The 17,551-nt window shown below is 33.4% G+C and overlaps 1 protein-coding gene across 1 annotated transcript; it reads left to right on the top strand.

The window, feature by feature from the left end:
- Positions 1–4,414: 4,414 nt before the first annotated feature.
- Positions 4,415–13,991, top strand: hJHBP (hemolymph juvenile hormone binding protein). Its single transcript, XM_073076533.1, has 5 exons — positions 4,415–4,569; positions 6,789–7,017; positions 7,507–7,631; positions 13,041–13,193; positions 13,770–13,991. Exons 1-5 carry the CDS (start codon positions 4,509–4,511, stop codon positions 13,931–13,933), a joined length of 732 nt encoding a protein of 243 aa, XP_072932634.1. The 5' UTR covers positions 4,415–4,508; the 3' UTR covers positions 13,934–13,991.
- The last annotated feature ends 3,560 nt before the right edge of the window (positions 13,992–17,551 follow it).

Genomic DNA, 17,551 nt, shown 5'->3' with positions numbered 1-17,551 from the left:
TAATATTAGATGAACCTTCTAAATGGGCCACTTACATCTAGTGTAATTAAAAATGTATATTGAGAGGGGTAAGTGAAAAGTGCTAAATTTCGAAGTGTTAGTACAAATATACACTTACAAGACATAAAGTAAAACGTCGTCAACCCATTACTGTCCTCTGCTGGGCACGGGTCTCCTCTCAAAATGGAAAGGATTAGGCCACAGTCCATTGCACTAGCCAAATACATGTTGGTAGACTTCACCTTTGAGATTTTTTAAAGATCTCTTGGGTATGCAGTTTCCTAAGCATGTTTAGTTAAAGCACCGTTAAAGCAAGTGATAATTAATTTTTAATAAGCACATAGATTTGAAAAATGACGTGCCCTAAGCTATCACCACTTTTTAAAAGAATACCTTAAGTAACGGAATCAGCATTATTTGGAATTAAGTAATAACCTACTTAAGAAATACTTATGTATATCATACAATAATCTCACTACTTAAGCTTAAGCCAATTAATAGCGAGAATATCCATTATTAGTATTAATTGTTGAATCAATTGCATATCTATGTTAAACCCACCGTGATATTGTATTGATTAGATCAACGGGGATTATCATTTCAGTATAGACTGTCTGCACACTGTCGAAATTTAACTATCTAATCGTCATCCTCTACTATACATATATACAACTTTTTACCCGACTGCGGCGGGTAATGTATGTATCCATTGTGTATTGTATGTACTCGTATTTACTATTTATAACACATTCTTTAGCCCGCCGTAGTGCCGGATGTTCTTGACGGATTTATAAATAATATGAGATATCCTAATTTTCGGCTTAATGGTTTTTATGAGTGTTGTTAGTTTCGTCTAAATTGTGGGAGTAACATAGGCTTTTTTCAGCGATGGCGTTTTAATTTTTTATAATAATGCTTCTAGTTTATTATCGAGGAAAGCTCAATCCGAATGGCGTGAGTTTCACTTAGGCACAAAGTAAAACGTATGTACTTAATAATTAAGTCATAATGGGGAGAAAACACACTGAAACGTTTTACGTATCCGTGCTTTGTCGGAATTTGATACGTACTGGTTTTAGATGGAAATTGCTTTAGACTCCCAGAATACTACTAATGATGATTAAGATATTAAGGTTGATAAAATAATAAGGAATACAAATGAGTATATAAATAAAAGCGGCTAAATCTTGCAGCTAGTCCGGTGAGGCGAACGACTTAATACTCAAAAGTGGCAGCACATGTATGATTGATTGGCTTCAGTAAGAACTTCTGTTCTATTTTGGAGTTGATTACAAATGTTTATGGGCGGCAGTCACCACCTTCAACTGTAAGCTGTTTGCTACTTCAATGTTATAAAAAAACGAGTTTAAAAATCATGTTTGCGAAGGATAGTCAAAAATATCTTTGTCAGCGATATTTCTTTTATAATATAAATATCATTGACAAAGATGTAATGAAATTAATAATAACATTAAAATTTGTATAAGCAAAATGAAATCCTTAAATAATAGACTTTGTAGAGTTGTAGACCTTTTGTAAGCACAGTTTATTGAATAACATCTCAGTCCCTAACTCTATCTAATTTATAAACAAACAAAGCATCTTGTAGAGACAGAGTAATTGAAAATTTAATTTATTTCAATATTTTATTTTAATATTTAGTACTTTATTGTATTTTTAGTCCAAACATTAAAACTTTATGTTATTAAAATGTATTAAAAATTATATTTACTTTTGAGAGAGCACAAACGATTATAGAATTGTTTTTGGTTTTCGTGACGTATCGGCGGTCAACTGAGAATCATCATGAAAACCAAATGCTTTGAAAATGTTTGTTTGTGCTATAATGAAAACTTGTGTGTTTCAACTCTGGGAACTATTTCTACCTTAAAAAACGCAGTACGAAGCTGATCTTAAAGAAATGCTTCTATATAATAAAATACTAATGGAATTTGTAAGTCAGTTATGGTTCAGCTGTAAAGGCACCACCGCCAGACTTATTTTGTCTAATAATGGAAGTATTCAGCGCTGCCGCGGCTGACCTTAAACAGGACTAGATACGTCCAAAGTTAAGAACGAGAAAATCATCATATAAGAACAACTCAACATATAAGATCCTTTTCTATAAATACTTAAAGGAAGTTGGAAGAGATTTATGGCAGCCCTGTACGGAATGAAAAATTGAGTCGTTGCATGACATTTAAATTACTGGAATTACTGTAAATTTTTGGAGCGTTAAAGTCCACCCGTTATTTTTGTAATATTATTTAAAAATGATACTTATGATAATGGGAGAATCCTTCGTGGTTCCACTCCTGAAGCAACATCTCTACACCTATTTCTGCTCTATGAAAGCAGTGGTAAGTTTTAAGTGTTTATTATGGCACAGGCCCCCATTTATATAAGTAATAAAGGCACATATATTTATTAACGAAATAAATTGCTGCACTAACGTCGCTGACATTGACCTAAGCTGTGATAATACTGACTTGTGATTGCGTACAGATGATAATAGAAAGAGTTATGAAATTGATAAGTTTGAGATAAGGAACAGATACAATTTATTACTTTTAAACAGGGTAAAATATGACATTTTCAACAAATAGGTTACAACTAAGAGTTACCTTTAAGCGTCTATTTGTTAAATATATTCAGACTGTTATTCTTTACCAGCTGTTACTTTCTCAAATGCCTATCGTGATACTCTAAGGCTCTTGAGTAGTAATATTCAGTAAACAATTTGGGAAGGTCAAAATTGGCTATTAGTAATTATTATTAATGGCCGTGTAAATTTCGCTGGTAGACTTAGAAAAAATCAAGTACCAATTTATATCATATTTGACGTGTGAAATACCTTATTTTTTGTTTACGAGGGGGAAACCTTCAAAAGGTACCCGACGACGTGGGAGCGACGCCGGGTTATGTGGGATTTTTACCGCACTAAAACCCGCCCGGTGGTTGTCCTCAGCGCTTGTTGGAGAACTACGGGATCTCCGATGGAACACAACCGGAGCCCTTCGAGCGTAATGCCCCTGTCGAGCTCTGCCCTGGGGGAGCAGTTTACGCTCCTCCCGCACAGCTGGTGTTTACGACGGTATGCAGTCACACACACCGCCGTCTTGCCCGGAGTTGCTTGCTGGACGGTTCGAGCTCCCACTCTTCCCTCACGCAACCCCGGAAGCCCCCTTTTAGTCGCCTTTTACGACAAGCAGGGGATACCGTAGCCCTATTCTAGTCCCGGGACTATAGGGACAAACGTGTGAAATACTTAGCTTAGCTAGCTTAAGTTACATCCTACATTAACTTATTAACTAACTATACTTAATTATGAAGATTAACTTCCAAAAAAACTATGCTTACTAGTGAGTGGATAAATGTTCTCTACAACGAAATCAAACAATACAATGCTCGTTATATTCTTAATCGATATATTATTTATAGACATATGGATAACGGTAGGTACTTTAATAGTTGACCTACTCATAATGTGGTAGAATATTAATTTCTCACCCGTGTATCTACATTACATAATTTCCTTTATTTATTCTGATATACTGTAATGCACCTATCACACTAAGAAACGACTTTTTATATTAATGATAAACTAGAATATTCTTTTTCAAAGGTACAGAATGCGCGGTATAAATACAACAAATCAACAGCACGTCCGCTTGACAAGACAAAGATTCTTTTTACTATAAGTAGTAGTTATACTATATTTTACTTACAGAATTTGTGCCAGACTAAGAAGGGCTTAGACTTTTTCATTTCACGCTCACACTCGTTCATTTCACTGACTAATTTCAAAATTGTGAAGTCCCTTACCTCTGAGAAAGTTATGAAAAAGTCTCTAGGATTAGATTTTGTTGCGTAGTTTTGTTTCACTTAAAAGTGAAGCTATAAATAATAATAGTTCAGTATAAAAATATATATCTATACGGTCATTGCTTTGTTTAAATTTTATTCTGAACGAACGAATTTATAACCGACCTCCGATATGATAGAAGCCCTATTTGGTTATACATGTCTGCCATGATAGAGACCACATAACGCCACAATTGACCACAATACTTACACACTTTCAACATTAACTGGATCTAGTCCAGAGGAACTAAACTATCTCGTCTCGGTAGTCGAATCGTTGAGAGTTCTAGCGCCTTTAAACATCTTACAAGCTCTCCAGATATAATAATTTGGTAATAGCTGATATTATCTAACGATCGTGTGTCCAAAGTACGGAAACGCTAATTTATTCTACAACAATAATTACCGAACCACTTACCGAATACCGATTTTCAACAATGATAGCTTCTTATTCGCTAGTCGTATGATTCCCCGTTTTGTGCTTTGAAAACGCAAACCATTATCATTCTTATATTTTTATAAAAAACGTGGAAGCTAGTCTGGAAGAGTCCTAACCTTCAATTCGCTATATAAGTGTCAAGTGACAAGTGTATTCGTGCTTGGGGAATCGTTAGCAGTTCGTCATTGCTCTGCGATCTGCCGACATGAGTGTCAAAGTGCTTCCAATACTCTGTGCGAGTGTGTTGATAAGTTTAGTGCGAGGAGGTATGATTATTTGATTACCCATTTTGTGTATACATGTCTACGTAAGAGATCTATTTAGTAGCATATTAAATGTTACATGGATAGTGATTAAAATACATAGTGTTTAAAAAATCTAATAAAAATTTTTTTTTTGTTCATTAATATCCACCCTTTAAAGTGAATATAGAGAGTGTAAGGCTTGTAAGGTCAAATAAAAATAAAGATTTATTTATAAATCAATCTTGTCAATATACATGGGAAGTTATATACAAATGTATATGCCACACATGCATACTTTTTCTATAAGTAAATACTTAAAATATGGAACAGGAGAAAAATTGTCGTCCTATCTGTCTAATTTGAAATACTATTTCCAATTTAGTACAAAACAGTTCTTTTTGCACGAACATAAATAATGGTAATTATTCTCAATAAAATCATAAAATATTAATCTCTAAGTAAAACGTTATATATTCTGACATAACTTAAAATTATAAAATATGAATAAATCAATTTATCAGTGATATTGCCCACACACAGTTAATGTCCTTTTTAACGGCAATTTGACAGACCAGTCTGTCTTTTTTTTTATAATATAAGAGTAGCAGACGAGCATACATTCCACCTGATGGTAAGTGACTACTGCCGCCCATGAGAATCTGTAATCAACCCCAGATGGGATTAGATATTCCTACCTGAGGTCGGCCACAGATGCGCCGCTACCTCTTAGTCTTCAGGGACTAAACTGGAACGCCTCTGAAGTCTGTATCCCTTACCACACCGTTCAAACCGGAACCCAGCAGCGCCTAACACTGCTGTTATTAGTTAGAAATAGGTGTGGCGGTGGTACCGCCGGAGTCGAACCACAAAGGGTTCTACCACCTTCGTAAACTACCCTTTCTACTACCCTTTTGAAAATAATAAGTTGTCAAGCAAATGATAAGTTATAAAAATACGCTGAAACTTTTCATGTAGTTTATAGTATTACGTGCTTTCAGCACAAATATGGCGACGAACTCTGTGCTTTTTGGTTAAAAAAAAACAATCAAATCATTTTCTCACTTCTTTGTATATTAATACATCGATGAGCGTCATTCGCCACAACGAACCAATTTACTTTTGTTAACCCCTGAGTCCCCCTGTTCCTCTGTTCTCTTATCAAGAGCAATAAAAAGAAAATAATAATTGACACCGCTCGACCTGGGTATGATTGTTGATCAATTGTCGCCAATTTTATTGTTTGCTCGTTAAAAGGAAACTGCATGTTCACGACCTTCCTGCTCGTTTTGCAAACATTAAAGGTCTGTGACCTAAATTTATTTATAACCAAAACAAAAATTAATAATTTGCTACTTTAATCTTATAAAGAAACTTGACACTTGAAACGAGTATTCCAGCATCTGATATTTAATGGTCACTCTAACTTAAATCTATGTATGACCGACCCCAAATTTGAATAATTTGTTGACATGAGTTAGATAATTTCTAATACGCACATAAATTTGAAAATCAGAGGTGCGTGCCCGGGATTTGAACCTCGGGCCCCTCGATCGAGAGGCCGCGTTTCTTAACCACTAGGCTATCACTGCTGTTAGTTAGTACTAACAAGGTATAAATTGGTGTCGAGATAGAATATAAAATATATATTTTTATAGACAAACATACTTATCAGTCATTAAGACGAAGGAAAAAATAATACTAATTGGTTTAATTATAAATAATCGCGTTATAATGTCAACATTCTTAATTGTGATTATTAAATACAATCCATATACCTATGCTTAAATGGCTCGCTAATTACTTATCAATAACACAAAATGTAGCTGTTGGTTAGTATGTCTTATCTGGTTGGTACACTTTTACATAATATGCCTGTTTTTAAATTTACAATAAATTTATCTTGCCATATCGCCGAATAATTATTACTGTAGAGTACCTAACAAATTGTGTATCCATATTCATTAAATTTTATTTGTTCAGTTTAAATTAAATTCAAAGTTCTCACATTTTTCCCAGTTAAGTGTTTAACGACTAAATAAAATTCCCTCTTGAATAAAAGTAACTAACTACCTCTTTATTTTGATTGCCTATGAATGCTCAAAAAATACATATTAGTTAGTATTAGTTATTTATGCAGCAAAAACACACTTACCTTGCTGAATTACGATTTTACGATTACGATAACGATAAAGTAGTACAAAAAGTCATTTCGAAATTCAAGAACGTACTCTGTTTTTCAGATTCTCTGTTAACACCATGCAGAACAGATGACGTAGATTGTCTAACAAAAACCACGAGCCAATTCTTGTCAAACACATGCAAGGGCATACCAGAATATGACATACGAGCGATCGATCCGCTCCACATCAGCTCTACCGACTACAAGGTACCCGATGGCTCGGGACTGATATTCCACTTCAAGAATCTGGAAGTAACGGGACTTAAGGATCAGACGTTTTCTGACTTCAAGTAAGATTTTTTTTATTTATGTGATTCGCTTAAGATTTTTACAGTTACAGATAAATACTTGTAAAAACCTATAGGTAAATACATTTTAAATGAGATTAAAAATGGGGTTAATACAACTCAAGGTCGATCTCAGACTCATTGTCATTGTATGTAAGTCATTATAATAATATGCAGACATGAGGTATTTCAACTTATTCCTCAAGTAGCAACGTATGAGACCGGACTCTGGTTAAAACTCCAATTCTTTGTATTTACATTATAGATATCCGCTCGGTGGAATTAAAGCCAGTAGACTGGAAGCAGATCTTTCTTGAAGTCTATTAAAACTCACTAATATATATCTATAACTCAAACGTATTAATCATAACTCGATTATACGATACACCTATATGCAGCAGTGGATACTGAAGAGCTTATACATGAATAAATTTACCTATAAACTTATTTTTATCACACTAAGATTTTTAACATCTTTAATTTATTGTACAGAATGGATACAAAGAAACAAGACGTCGTGTTGACTACGAATGCAAATATAAACGTGGTTGGAGACGTCACTATGGAGCGGGGCAAAAAATCCAAAACATTCTCCGGAACGTTCTCGCTTAGTGGAAGTAAGTGTATTAACACATCTGTTTCCTTTTAAATCGATTCGATATTAATTAAGGTGGTAGAACCCTTTGTCGACTTTGGAGACACCACCACTACACCTATTTCTACCTAATAATAGCAGTATTGAGCTGAGATTGTGTTTTGGTTTGAAGTAGAGATGTGCCGAGTCAGGTCAACTCGAGTCAGTACTCGAGTACTTACATAAACTCGCATACTCGAGTACCAATAGTGATACTCGAGTACCAGTGATACTCGAATACTGACGATACTCGTACACTACAACCACTACTCGTACAAGTAAAAACTTGTTTAATTTTGTGTAGTGAGTGGCGTTTTTTTTTTTTTGCTCTGCCGTGCTATTGGACTGCATTTTGCAAAGTACTCGAGTACTTTGTGAATACTTTGGACTCGAGTACTGACTCGATTCTTTTTTATATGAGTACTAAAGTACTCGAATACCAAAAATGGCCGACTCGGCACATCATTAGTTTGAAGGGTATAGTAAGAGAGACATACTTTTTCGAGGCGTTTCCTTAGGGGTAGCGGCGCATCTGTGGTCGACCAAGATAAGAATATCTAATCTTATCTGGAGTTGATTACAGATGTCCACGGGCGGCAGTAGCTATCAGGTGGACTGCATGTTCGTCTACTACTTCTATATTGTAAAAAAAATATCATTTTTCTTTATTTCACCCCCGATTGCTACATCATATTGGGATAATATTTTATTACGTAATAATAGTTATTTCCTTATACGTCGACCACTAGCTAAGCAAAGTCGAAGGCAGAAACTAGTTTGATTACAAACCTACTAGAAGTAAAAAATCAACAAGCATTGGATTATTTTAAACCACGTTTGTTATTTTAAAAAAACAATCCGTCATCATCAATTATCAACAAGTCCTGTCAAAATGAGTAAGGTAAAATTCAAGTGATAATTCACGCCTGCCAAATATGGTTTGTTAAACTTTAAAAACATTAGGTTAACATATACCTACCTAAATTTTCTCACGATGTTTTCACTCTGAATGAAGCAATAAATTTAAAATGTTAAAACAAGCTTTGTTATTGACTCTAATATATTATCCTTTTTCATTAGGCATTGTTATTTATTTGTAACCGAATTTAGTCGGTACTGTACCTTTGTTTTTTTTGTTCACGAGGGGGAAACCTTCAAAAGGTACCCGATGCCTTGGCAGCGACACAGGGTTATGTGGGACTCTTACCGCACTAAAACCCTCCCGGTGGCCGTCCTCAGCGCTGCGTAGAGGACTCCGGGATCTCCAAAGGAACGCAACCGGAGTCCTCTTAGCGCATTGCCCCGTCGGGCTCCGCCCAGGTGAACTTATCGCTCACCGCACCGTCTGGTGCGTACGACGGTATGCGACACATACCGCCCCGGGTCCTTCCCGGGGCCGTTGGCCGGGCGGTTCGAGCTCCCGCTCTTGCCACCTGCAACCCCGGAAGCCCCCTTTTAGTCGCCTCTTACGACAGGCAGGGGATATCGTAGCCCTATTCTTGTCCCGGAACTACAGGGATAAGTCGGTACTGTACCTACGATGATTTTTTCTTACCCTTAAACGCAAAAGGTAAATCTACCTACCTAATGTACAGTCCGGAGCATAAATACATGACTATGGGCACTATGGACACTATACAGCAAAAATATCTGTCACAAGAACGAATCCAGTAAGATCTGCGTGTACGAACGCAGCAAAAATATGTGACATTAAAAGGCAGGAAAAATATGTGACGATAATGTTCATCAAATAATTGTGACTACCTGACGAAGCAAAAATATGTGACGACATTAATTTCAAAATAATATGACCGATCGACATGATTCAAACATTATTGTACGCGACTTACATTTATTTTCGGCAAACTTTTTGCAAGTCACGACAGATTCGCTAATTTAGACCACGCCTAGACCCCTTCATCACTCATAATGATGCATTCATCGTATTTTTATGTCCTTCCTCCGCCATAAAAGGATGCAGCTTTTTTGTACGTATTTGATTAGTATCTTTACATTTAGCTAGAAGCTACTAAACGGCATGTACGGTAGACGTTCATAAGTAATTAAAAAAATATTTTATTTATAGGTACATGACATATTGTAAATTTATCGCACATTTCTTATAAGTAAATACTTTATATAGGCATTTAACATTTATAATTTTTAAGAACATTGATCTTAAGTTCAGTAGGTAAATAGCCGTGGTTAAGTGAATACTGAGGAAAATTGGTAACTTGTTTAATTCTAAATTGTCATATTTGAAAAACGTCTGATAAACCAAACAAGGAAAATAAATTGGGATTTTGAAATGAAGTTATAATAAAACTTTTTAAATTATTGAGTTGCAATAAAAATATCCTACATTTTATACTCGCCCAGATTTTTATTGACTTTGAACTTGGTACTATGTTCAAATGTGGGTATTTTTATGGCAAAGAATAAAACGGTGCAAGGAAGTCCATAACACGCGTAATTTCCGGGATATCTTGGTTTAAAAGCGGGGCTTCCCAGAACAATTCAATAATCAATTTGCAACTCGCTGCAACCTTTGGGTATTTTTAAATGTTAAAACCATAATTTATTTATCAGAAGCGTAAGTTCCCTCATTTATCGAAACTTGTATTTGTGTACGCACACCTATAACTATTAATGACTTTCTAAAGTGGATCAGAACTGTCTTAAGGCGTTTCTTTAGCAAGTAATTTAATAAAAAATCAAAAACCCGACTGCACTAAAAAGGCTGAAGTAGAATTTCCAAAAACGGTGAAATAGGTGTTTCATTATTTTTATCCAGAAAGCCAAATACAAAGTTTCATAGTAGGTATCTGCTTCAAAATCAAAAGATGTTCAAACAATATTATCCTATTTTATCCTCGTAGTGGTCATTAACGCTATATAAAGAACCCATTGAGTAAAATTCCAGCACTCTAAAGTTCAGCGATTTCCCTTTGCGTTGAACTCTGGCACAGCAACACTACTCATTTAGTCTGACAGTCATCTCGATGTATTATATGTATGTATGTGTATTTATAATGTATGTGTAATCTCCATTTGATTTCCTTTATTTTGATACCCTACTCGATAGATTTGGTTAATTTTTTTTTAAAACGTGTTACTATTTCGCGAAAAATATCCACCATTTACGCTCTATAAAATATATAACTTCAGCAATTCAAAGTTCAAAGTTCAAAGGTGTGTCCTTTTTCCTATCCAGAAAGCCAAATACTACATTTTTAGTAGTTTCTTCAAAATTAAAGTATTTCAACTGTCATCCCCTATTTTACTTATTTACGCTATATAGAGAACCTATGTGCAATATTTCAGAGCTCTAAGGTCGTCGTGTCGGCTGTACGTTGATTTCTGAAAAATGAATTAGTCATATAGTTAGTCAGTCAGTCAGTTTACTGTTTTATATATATAAAATATGTTTTCATAATCTCCGTTTAATTTCCTTTTATTTGATACCCTACTTGAAAAAAAGTTAACCGAACCTGGTTAACTTTTTTTAAAAATGTGTTACTATTTCGCCAAACATCCGCCTATCTAAGGACACTCGGGTCATTGAGACAAATATAATGACATCTTAACTGTTGAAATTCATCCAGCCGTTTGTTAGATCTGATCGAATAAACAAAAACAAACATACAAGATACGCGCGAAAAACATAACCCTTCCTTGGCAATGGGATAAAAACAGGCCATAATTATATCAAATCTCTTTGGTACAATCACAGGCTATAACAATACAATTAAATAAATATAAATAAAAAACAAATCAAACTGTCAGGGAATTCGATCACATTGCGGATAAGGTTTCAATTTCAATATATTTTTCTATCAATATCAATATCATTTGTATTAACAATATGTCATATTATTTTAGTGTTGTATTATAGTTTGTATAATACAACACTAAAATATATATAATGTGCGCCTTTACTAATAAACTGTGGTCAGTTTACAAATTTTAAATATTAAATTTCCCTCCACCAATCCGCATTGGAGCAGCGTGGTGGCGAACGCTCCAGGTCTCCCACAAATATTGAGAGAGACTTGTGCGCGTTATGAGATACCTGAATACAAGAAAGAATTGAAGCCAAATACATATAAAACTTATTCTTCTAGCCAAAAAAATATTTTAATACGTAGCGTATTTTAAAGTGAAGTAAGAAATTGAAAATTAAACGCGAATAAAAAAACCAAATACACGAATGGTTCACAAATTGTAAATATATTCCTAATAATATTGCTCGTTGCTATGTTCACAAATTGGTCCACTTAGCACAAACGAAGATAATTGAATAGTCATTAACTATCGCTATATTGACGCATAGTAAACGCGTGCAACTAAATTTGGTTTGATTATTATTGTTTGAATACAGAAACTCGGATATTTATGGAAACTGTGTCAAGGCTAGCTATAACATTTCCTTTGATACGTTCATCCTTCTGAAACAATTAACAGTTTATTCCCCATAGAGCCTATTATAATTAAGACACAATTACCTGTATATGTAATTAAACGTGTGTGTAACACATCGTTATGTGTTACATTTGTTAGAGTGTCTTCTAAAGGAAAGGTTTATTTACGGAAAAATTAGGTGTCGAAAAAACTCTTGGTTATATTAACGAATAATAATAGAACACCGATATTTATCTAATAGCACCAATTCTTACATTTTTTATCTAGTAAAATGTACCATCAACTCTTAAATATAGTTTAATAGCTATCAAATATAGCAAAGCTAGAAACTCATCTACTTAGGATCGAGAAGAAAGAAATAAGTTTCCATACCTCTTAAAAATGGCCATCAATATCCATAGACATAAAATCAATAAGTATCACTAAAAATCAATAACGTTTTTTATGAAACTATTACATCAGCCGCAGTCCAGTGAATGGTATAAAAAGTATATGAAACTCAAGAAGTAGACTCCATTTCATTCAAAACATAGAATCAATTTATATCAACGTTCCGAACTGATATGTCATTTGGTTGAGTAATAGTGGACCAGAGATCATACGGGACAATTTTCTTGACTGATGGCATGGTTTATGGGGTCCATTTCCTTTCTCATTTAACATGACGAGTTACTACATCAATCACTTATGAATTGGTTTTTACACCACAGCCGAATCTTAGCCTACCTACCTACCTACTTGCAACGATAAATTCCATATTTCCTGATAAATTATGACTACTAGATAATAAATGAAATGTTAGTAATAAAATGATGCTATTTCGATCAAGTCTAGGTATTTCAATATTTATTTGCAATTTGTGACTTACCGCACCAAAATATATGTATTCATTTAGATCTTAATTTCTTTCCACTAAGAAAAAAGCTGTACAATGAAACATTTGTGTTTACTAACAACGTTATATTTCCAGGTGTAGCAGGCACTGCCACATACAATTATAGTTTTAATGTGGACGACAAAGGAGTGAAACACTATATAGTTGGACCAGAAGAAATCACTTGTCAAGCTTTAGGTGAAAATGTGCTCACGATTGCCCCCGAATTGCAGCAAGCCTTGGATGCAGGTACGGGTTATTTAATTTTAAAAAAGCATTAATAGCAGTGACAGCCTAGTTGAAACTCAGCCTCTTGATCGAGGGCTCCGAGGTTCAAATTCCAGACCTCTGATTTTTCAAAGTTGTGTGCGTATTAGAAGTTAATTATCACTTGCTTACACGGTGAAGGAAAACATCATGAAGAAACAGGCATACCTAAGAAATCTTTAAAAAAAGTTTTCAATGGTATGTGAAATCTAGCAATTCGTACTTGACAAGCGCTGTTTGAGAAGAGAGCCGTACCCAGCAGTGAGACAGTAATGGGTTAATGACGAATAAATTCATTTAGACTACTTCCATTTAGCATTTAGCATATCAGCTACATAGAATTAGGTTAATTATTAAAGTACTTAAAAGTGAATTTATTCAAATAATAAGATCAGACTAAGAAAATATTTTTAAATGCCAAATATGAACTATTTAATGCTGGTAATTTTAATTTCAAAGAAATGAATCAGATTTGCATAACGCGTTCGAGCTTAGTTCACTAACATCAAATTCTGACATAAAATAAAATAAAGTCGATGTTTAAATATCTTGTTTCAGATCCTGAGATAAAAGTAATAAGAGAACAAAATAAAGATAGAATTCGGATGCTCAGAAACGAGTCTTTGTGCCACATAACAAGGAAGGCCTATGTTACCCTCATCCACAACTTGAGAGCGGCTGCGAAGTTGCTCCCGACCACCGACTTCCTCATCGGAGTCTAATTATGTTATAATGTAACCGATAGTTACAGTTTTCTTTAATAAAAAAAACCGAGCACTATTTTCAATTTTTTTCCTTTTTGACCTGTATAGTATTTATTATAAAAAAAATTGAATTATTGAAATATTTCTGCTCATAGATATTCTTACATATCTATAAATAAATGCATCATATATCATGTTATGTCGTCTTTTAAAGTCAGCGTGTTAGTGCATCCCCAACTGATAATTGTCAATTAATAAAGGCTTGTTCAGTGCAGTGGACTTAAGCTTTAATCCCCTTCACTTTGAAAAGAGACCACCTACCAAAATCTAATTACAATAGTAGTAAAAAAAATAGCGTTTTTCAAATTGCTGGTCGTGACACCCTGTTAGGGCAATGGTAATAAGCTGGTCGCGAGACATCACTGAGTCTCTATTAATAGTACAAATAAACTTATAAACAACGACATAATGCTAAAAAAAATATTATATACATTGTTACTAAGCGAATGTTATTTAAACATTTATAGATACTGAAATATGTGATTGATCGGTACCTAATTATGGAAATAAATAAACATTTTGTATTGATTTTTCATTGGTATCATAATAAAGTTCGAGTTACGAACAGCAGAGAAGTGGGAATCTCAGAGTATTTTCACATACATGTGGGATGGAAGAGATTGAAAAACACTGATCAATAAATATAGACATCTAAATAAACAAGTCTCAACAAACAAAACAGTAAGCTAGAACTAGTTCAGTATATTAATCTAGAAAGTTGTAAATAGCAACAGCGATAACATACGATTTGTTGACTCGTCAAATGTTTACTGTTTATTTGTTAGACATGGGGTTATCTGTTTAATGAACAACCTTACATTGCTTGTTTCAAAGAACTTTGTTTATCGTACAAAATACATTACTTACTTATTGTTTCGCAAGCGTAACGTTTTCGGTTTTTTGTCCTTTCTAAATAACACAAGACTACATACAGTTGTGTTAATAGATGTTTTTATATCATTAAGTCGTTATGGCAAACAGTTAATCCAGTCCACTTGAAGCATCAACTGCTCATAGACTTTCATGCTCATGTTATTACGAGTATTCATATCACACTCGTATCTCAACATCGGAAGTCAAAACAACACTGTATGTATCGTACATTAAAATTAATAATGAAGAAGCTAAAAAAAGGAAATAGGGAAATTATAAAAATATTAAAAAAAATGGCCAAAGCAAAAAGCTCTGAACAGGAATTTGACGGAACGATAATAAAACGAATTGTAGTTGCAATTCTAGAATAATATAGGTAGAGCTCTATAATAAAGTAATAACAAATAATCAATAATAAAGATGTCTATAAACTTATCATTAAAACGTCTTGATATAATTAATCATTTTGATGGATAGACATATTCTAATTATAAATAATATCAAAGCATACCTACTGCACAGTGACGTAGCCACTTTTAGCCATAAAAGTAATTCCGGTCACCAGATCAACTGATATTTGAAATGCAAAATAACAAAATAATATGAATGTTAATGGTACTCAGTAATAAACAAAATAATAAATTAAGATAAGGCGGGATAAGCTCCACGTGTAGTTAATAATGACAGACTATTTATTATCTTTCTGATATCAAACATGAAGCTTATTTATATCTATTAGTACTTCGATGTTGCATCAAGCTTGTATTTACTATTTCTGATTTGAAGGGCGTGGTAACTTTCAATTTCGTGTTCAGGGGTACCAACGCCTTTGTAGGCAATCTCAGGCAGGAATTAAATTTTATTTGGGATTGAATACTGTCAAACGTCTATGGGCGAATGTCATTGAAGGTAAATGAAGGATAAAGATTGCGAGATTGCTGCCTGTCGATAGGACATACCGAGCGAAGTTTGAAAATCTATTGCGATAGTTTAAAAGAAAATTGCTGATTTTTATTAGATTTTAGAGGTCTAGAACTTGGGCTTAAAAGTATAGATTACTCACTTACAGTTTTGAGAATTGAAATAGTTGCGTAAAAAAGTTTTGCCACGTCTCCGTGTTAAAATTCCCCTAAAATATTTGAAATACTTATTTATGTATTATGTAAATTACGCAATAATAGTTATTTATTCGTAAATTTTCTCTAAAAATGTTTTTATTTGTCAAGAAATAAAAAAAAAACCTGACAAATCAGCCTTTTGTGGCTTCATTCAATTTGAATGCGGCGAAGTCTTTACTTATAAAAGCTTAAAATGTTTAGGCATGAATGGGCATAATTGTTACACCAAAGTACTTACAAAAATCAAACTCATTTTAAGTGTTCTTTAGTTGAAATCAAACCGTTGCTTACGCTAATTTCCAAGCTGAAACGTACCTAATAACGTATCTAGTAATAAGAAAACCAAAGAGAGAAACGGACCACAAAGTTTAGCACCAAATTCATACATAATATTAACAAAATTTTAAATTTTATAATGACGGTGAAAAGTAAGACGAGAAATAATGTAATAGTTACCTACTTAAGTCATATTAACTGAGTTTATTTATGGATGGTAGTGAAATTTTTACCAAATACTTATTACGCTTCAGCCTTTTTTGGTGCCGTTACTGAAAGAGTGAGTAAACATTGTCCGCATGTCATTTCGAAAAATTCATTCATTTACATAAATAACCAAACATATTAACGGCTACGAACAATTTTTGCATGCAGAACGGTACAAATTAGTAAATACTGTTTATTTTTGTTTGTTTTCTGTTATAGGTACTTATGTATGATAATGTATAAGAATCCTACCTATATTTTTAAGTTATAATGTAATTACCTACTACATCAAAAGTATCGAGATCTCCCTAGTAGTGCAAGCCCTGTCTTTTTGTACTTATTTTTGAATATGACATAATATGCAGTATTTATTTATCAAACTTGTGTATAACGTTACATTATTAAGGTTTAAACAATTTTATTTATGTATGTACGAGTTTTGTTTGTTATACTCGTATATACATATGACTCTGTAATAAATAAAGTCAGCGTAGAATGCGCGTACCTATATTGCAATGTATTTGAATATATATATATATATATATATATATATATATATATATATATATATATATATATATATATATATATATATATATATATTTATATATATATATATATATATATATACGTTTTAAATTACACTTACTCCCACATGAGATACAGCTGAGCAATGAGCATCCCACAATCAAAATTGAAGTTTATTTAATTTTACAATTAAATTACCTTCAAATACAATTAGGAAATACTTTACAATTAGGTATTTGAGTACATGATTATACACATGGAATAATTTCCGATTGCCTCATACCTCGATGGCACTTGCGTGATTCAATCACAATATTGATACTATAAATAAAATTACCTCATAAGTCAAAAGTATGATTTTATGCTAATATTCATTAATTAACCATACCAAAAAACATGGATTTTGATGCCTTTTAGTAACAAAACCTGAGTTTAATTATTAAATATTTTTCAAAACAAAAATCAATCTAGTAACATTGCCTGAACTGTCCCTAAGGCGCTTTTTCTCGCCTCGAAAATCGTTAATCCTGAGGATGTTGATAAGGACAATGGTACAAAATTATTAAAATCGTGT

Source organism: Epargyreus clarus, unplaced genomic scaffold (genome assembly GCF_041222505.1).
Source record: "Epargyreus clarus isolate Ecla_fem2 unplaced genomic scaffold, WU_Ecla_fem_2.2 ptg000009l, whole genome shotgun sequence".
In the NCBI taxonomy this organism is placed as follows: domain Eukaryota; kingdom Metazoa; phylum Arthropoda; class Insecta; order Lepidoptera; family Hesperiidae; genus Epargyreus; species Epargyreus clarus.
Note: the sequence above shows the minus strand (reverse complement) of the source record. Positions and strands in the feature narration are given on the sequence as shown.

What these genes read in the sequence shown, in the direction of transcription:
- hJHBP (XM_073076533.1), top strand. Translation starts at nt 4,509, where the DNA reads ATGAGTGTCAAAGTGCTTCCAATACTCTGTGCGAGTGTGTTGATAAGT. An exon ending in GATAAGTTTAGTGCGAGGAG is followed by an intron (nt 4,570 to 6,788) that starts GTATGATTATTT and finishes TCTGTTTTTCAG; the next exon opens with ATTCTCTGTTAACACCATGC. An exon ending in AACGTTCTCGCTTAGTGGAA is followed by an intron (nt 7,632 to 13,040) that starts GTAAGTGTATTA and finishes TTATATTTCCAG; the next exon opens with GTGTAGCAGGCACTGCCACA.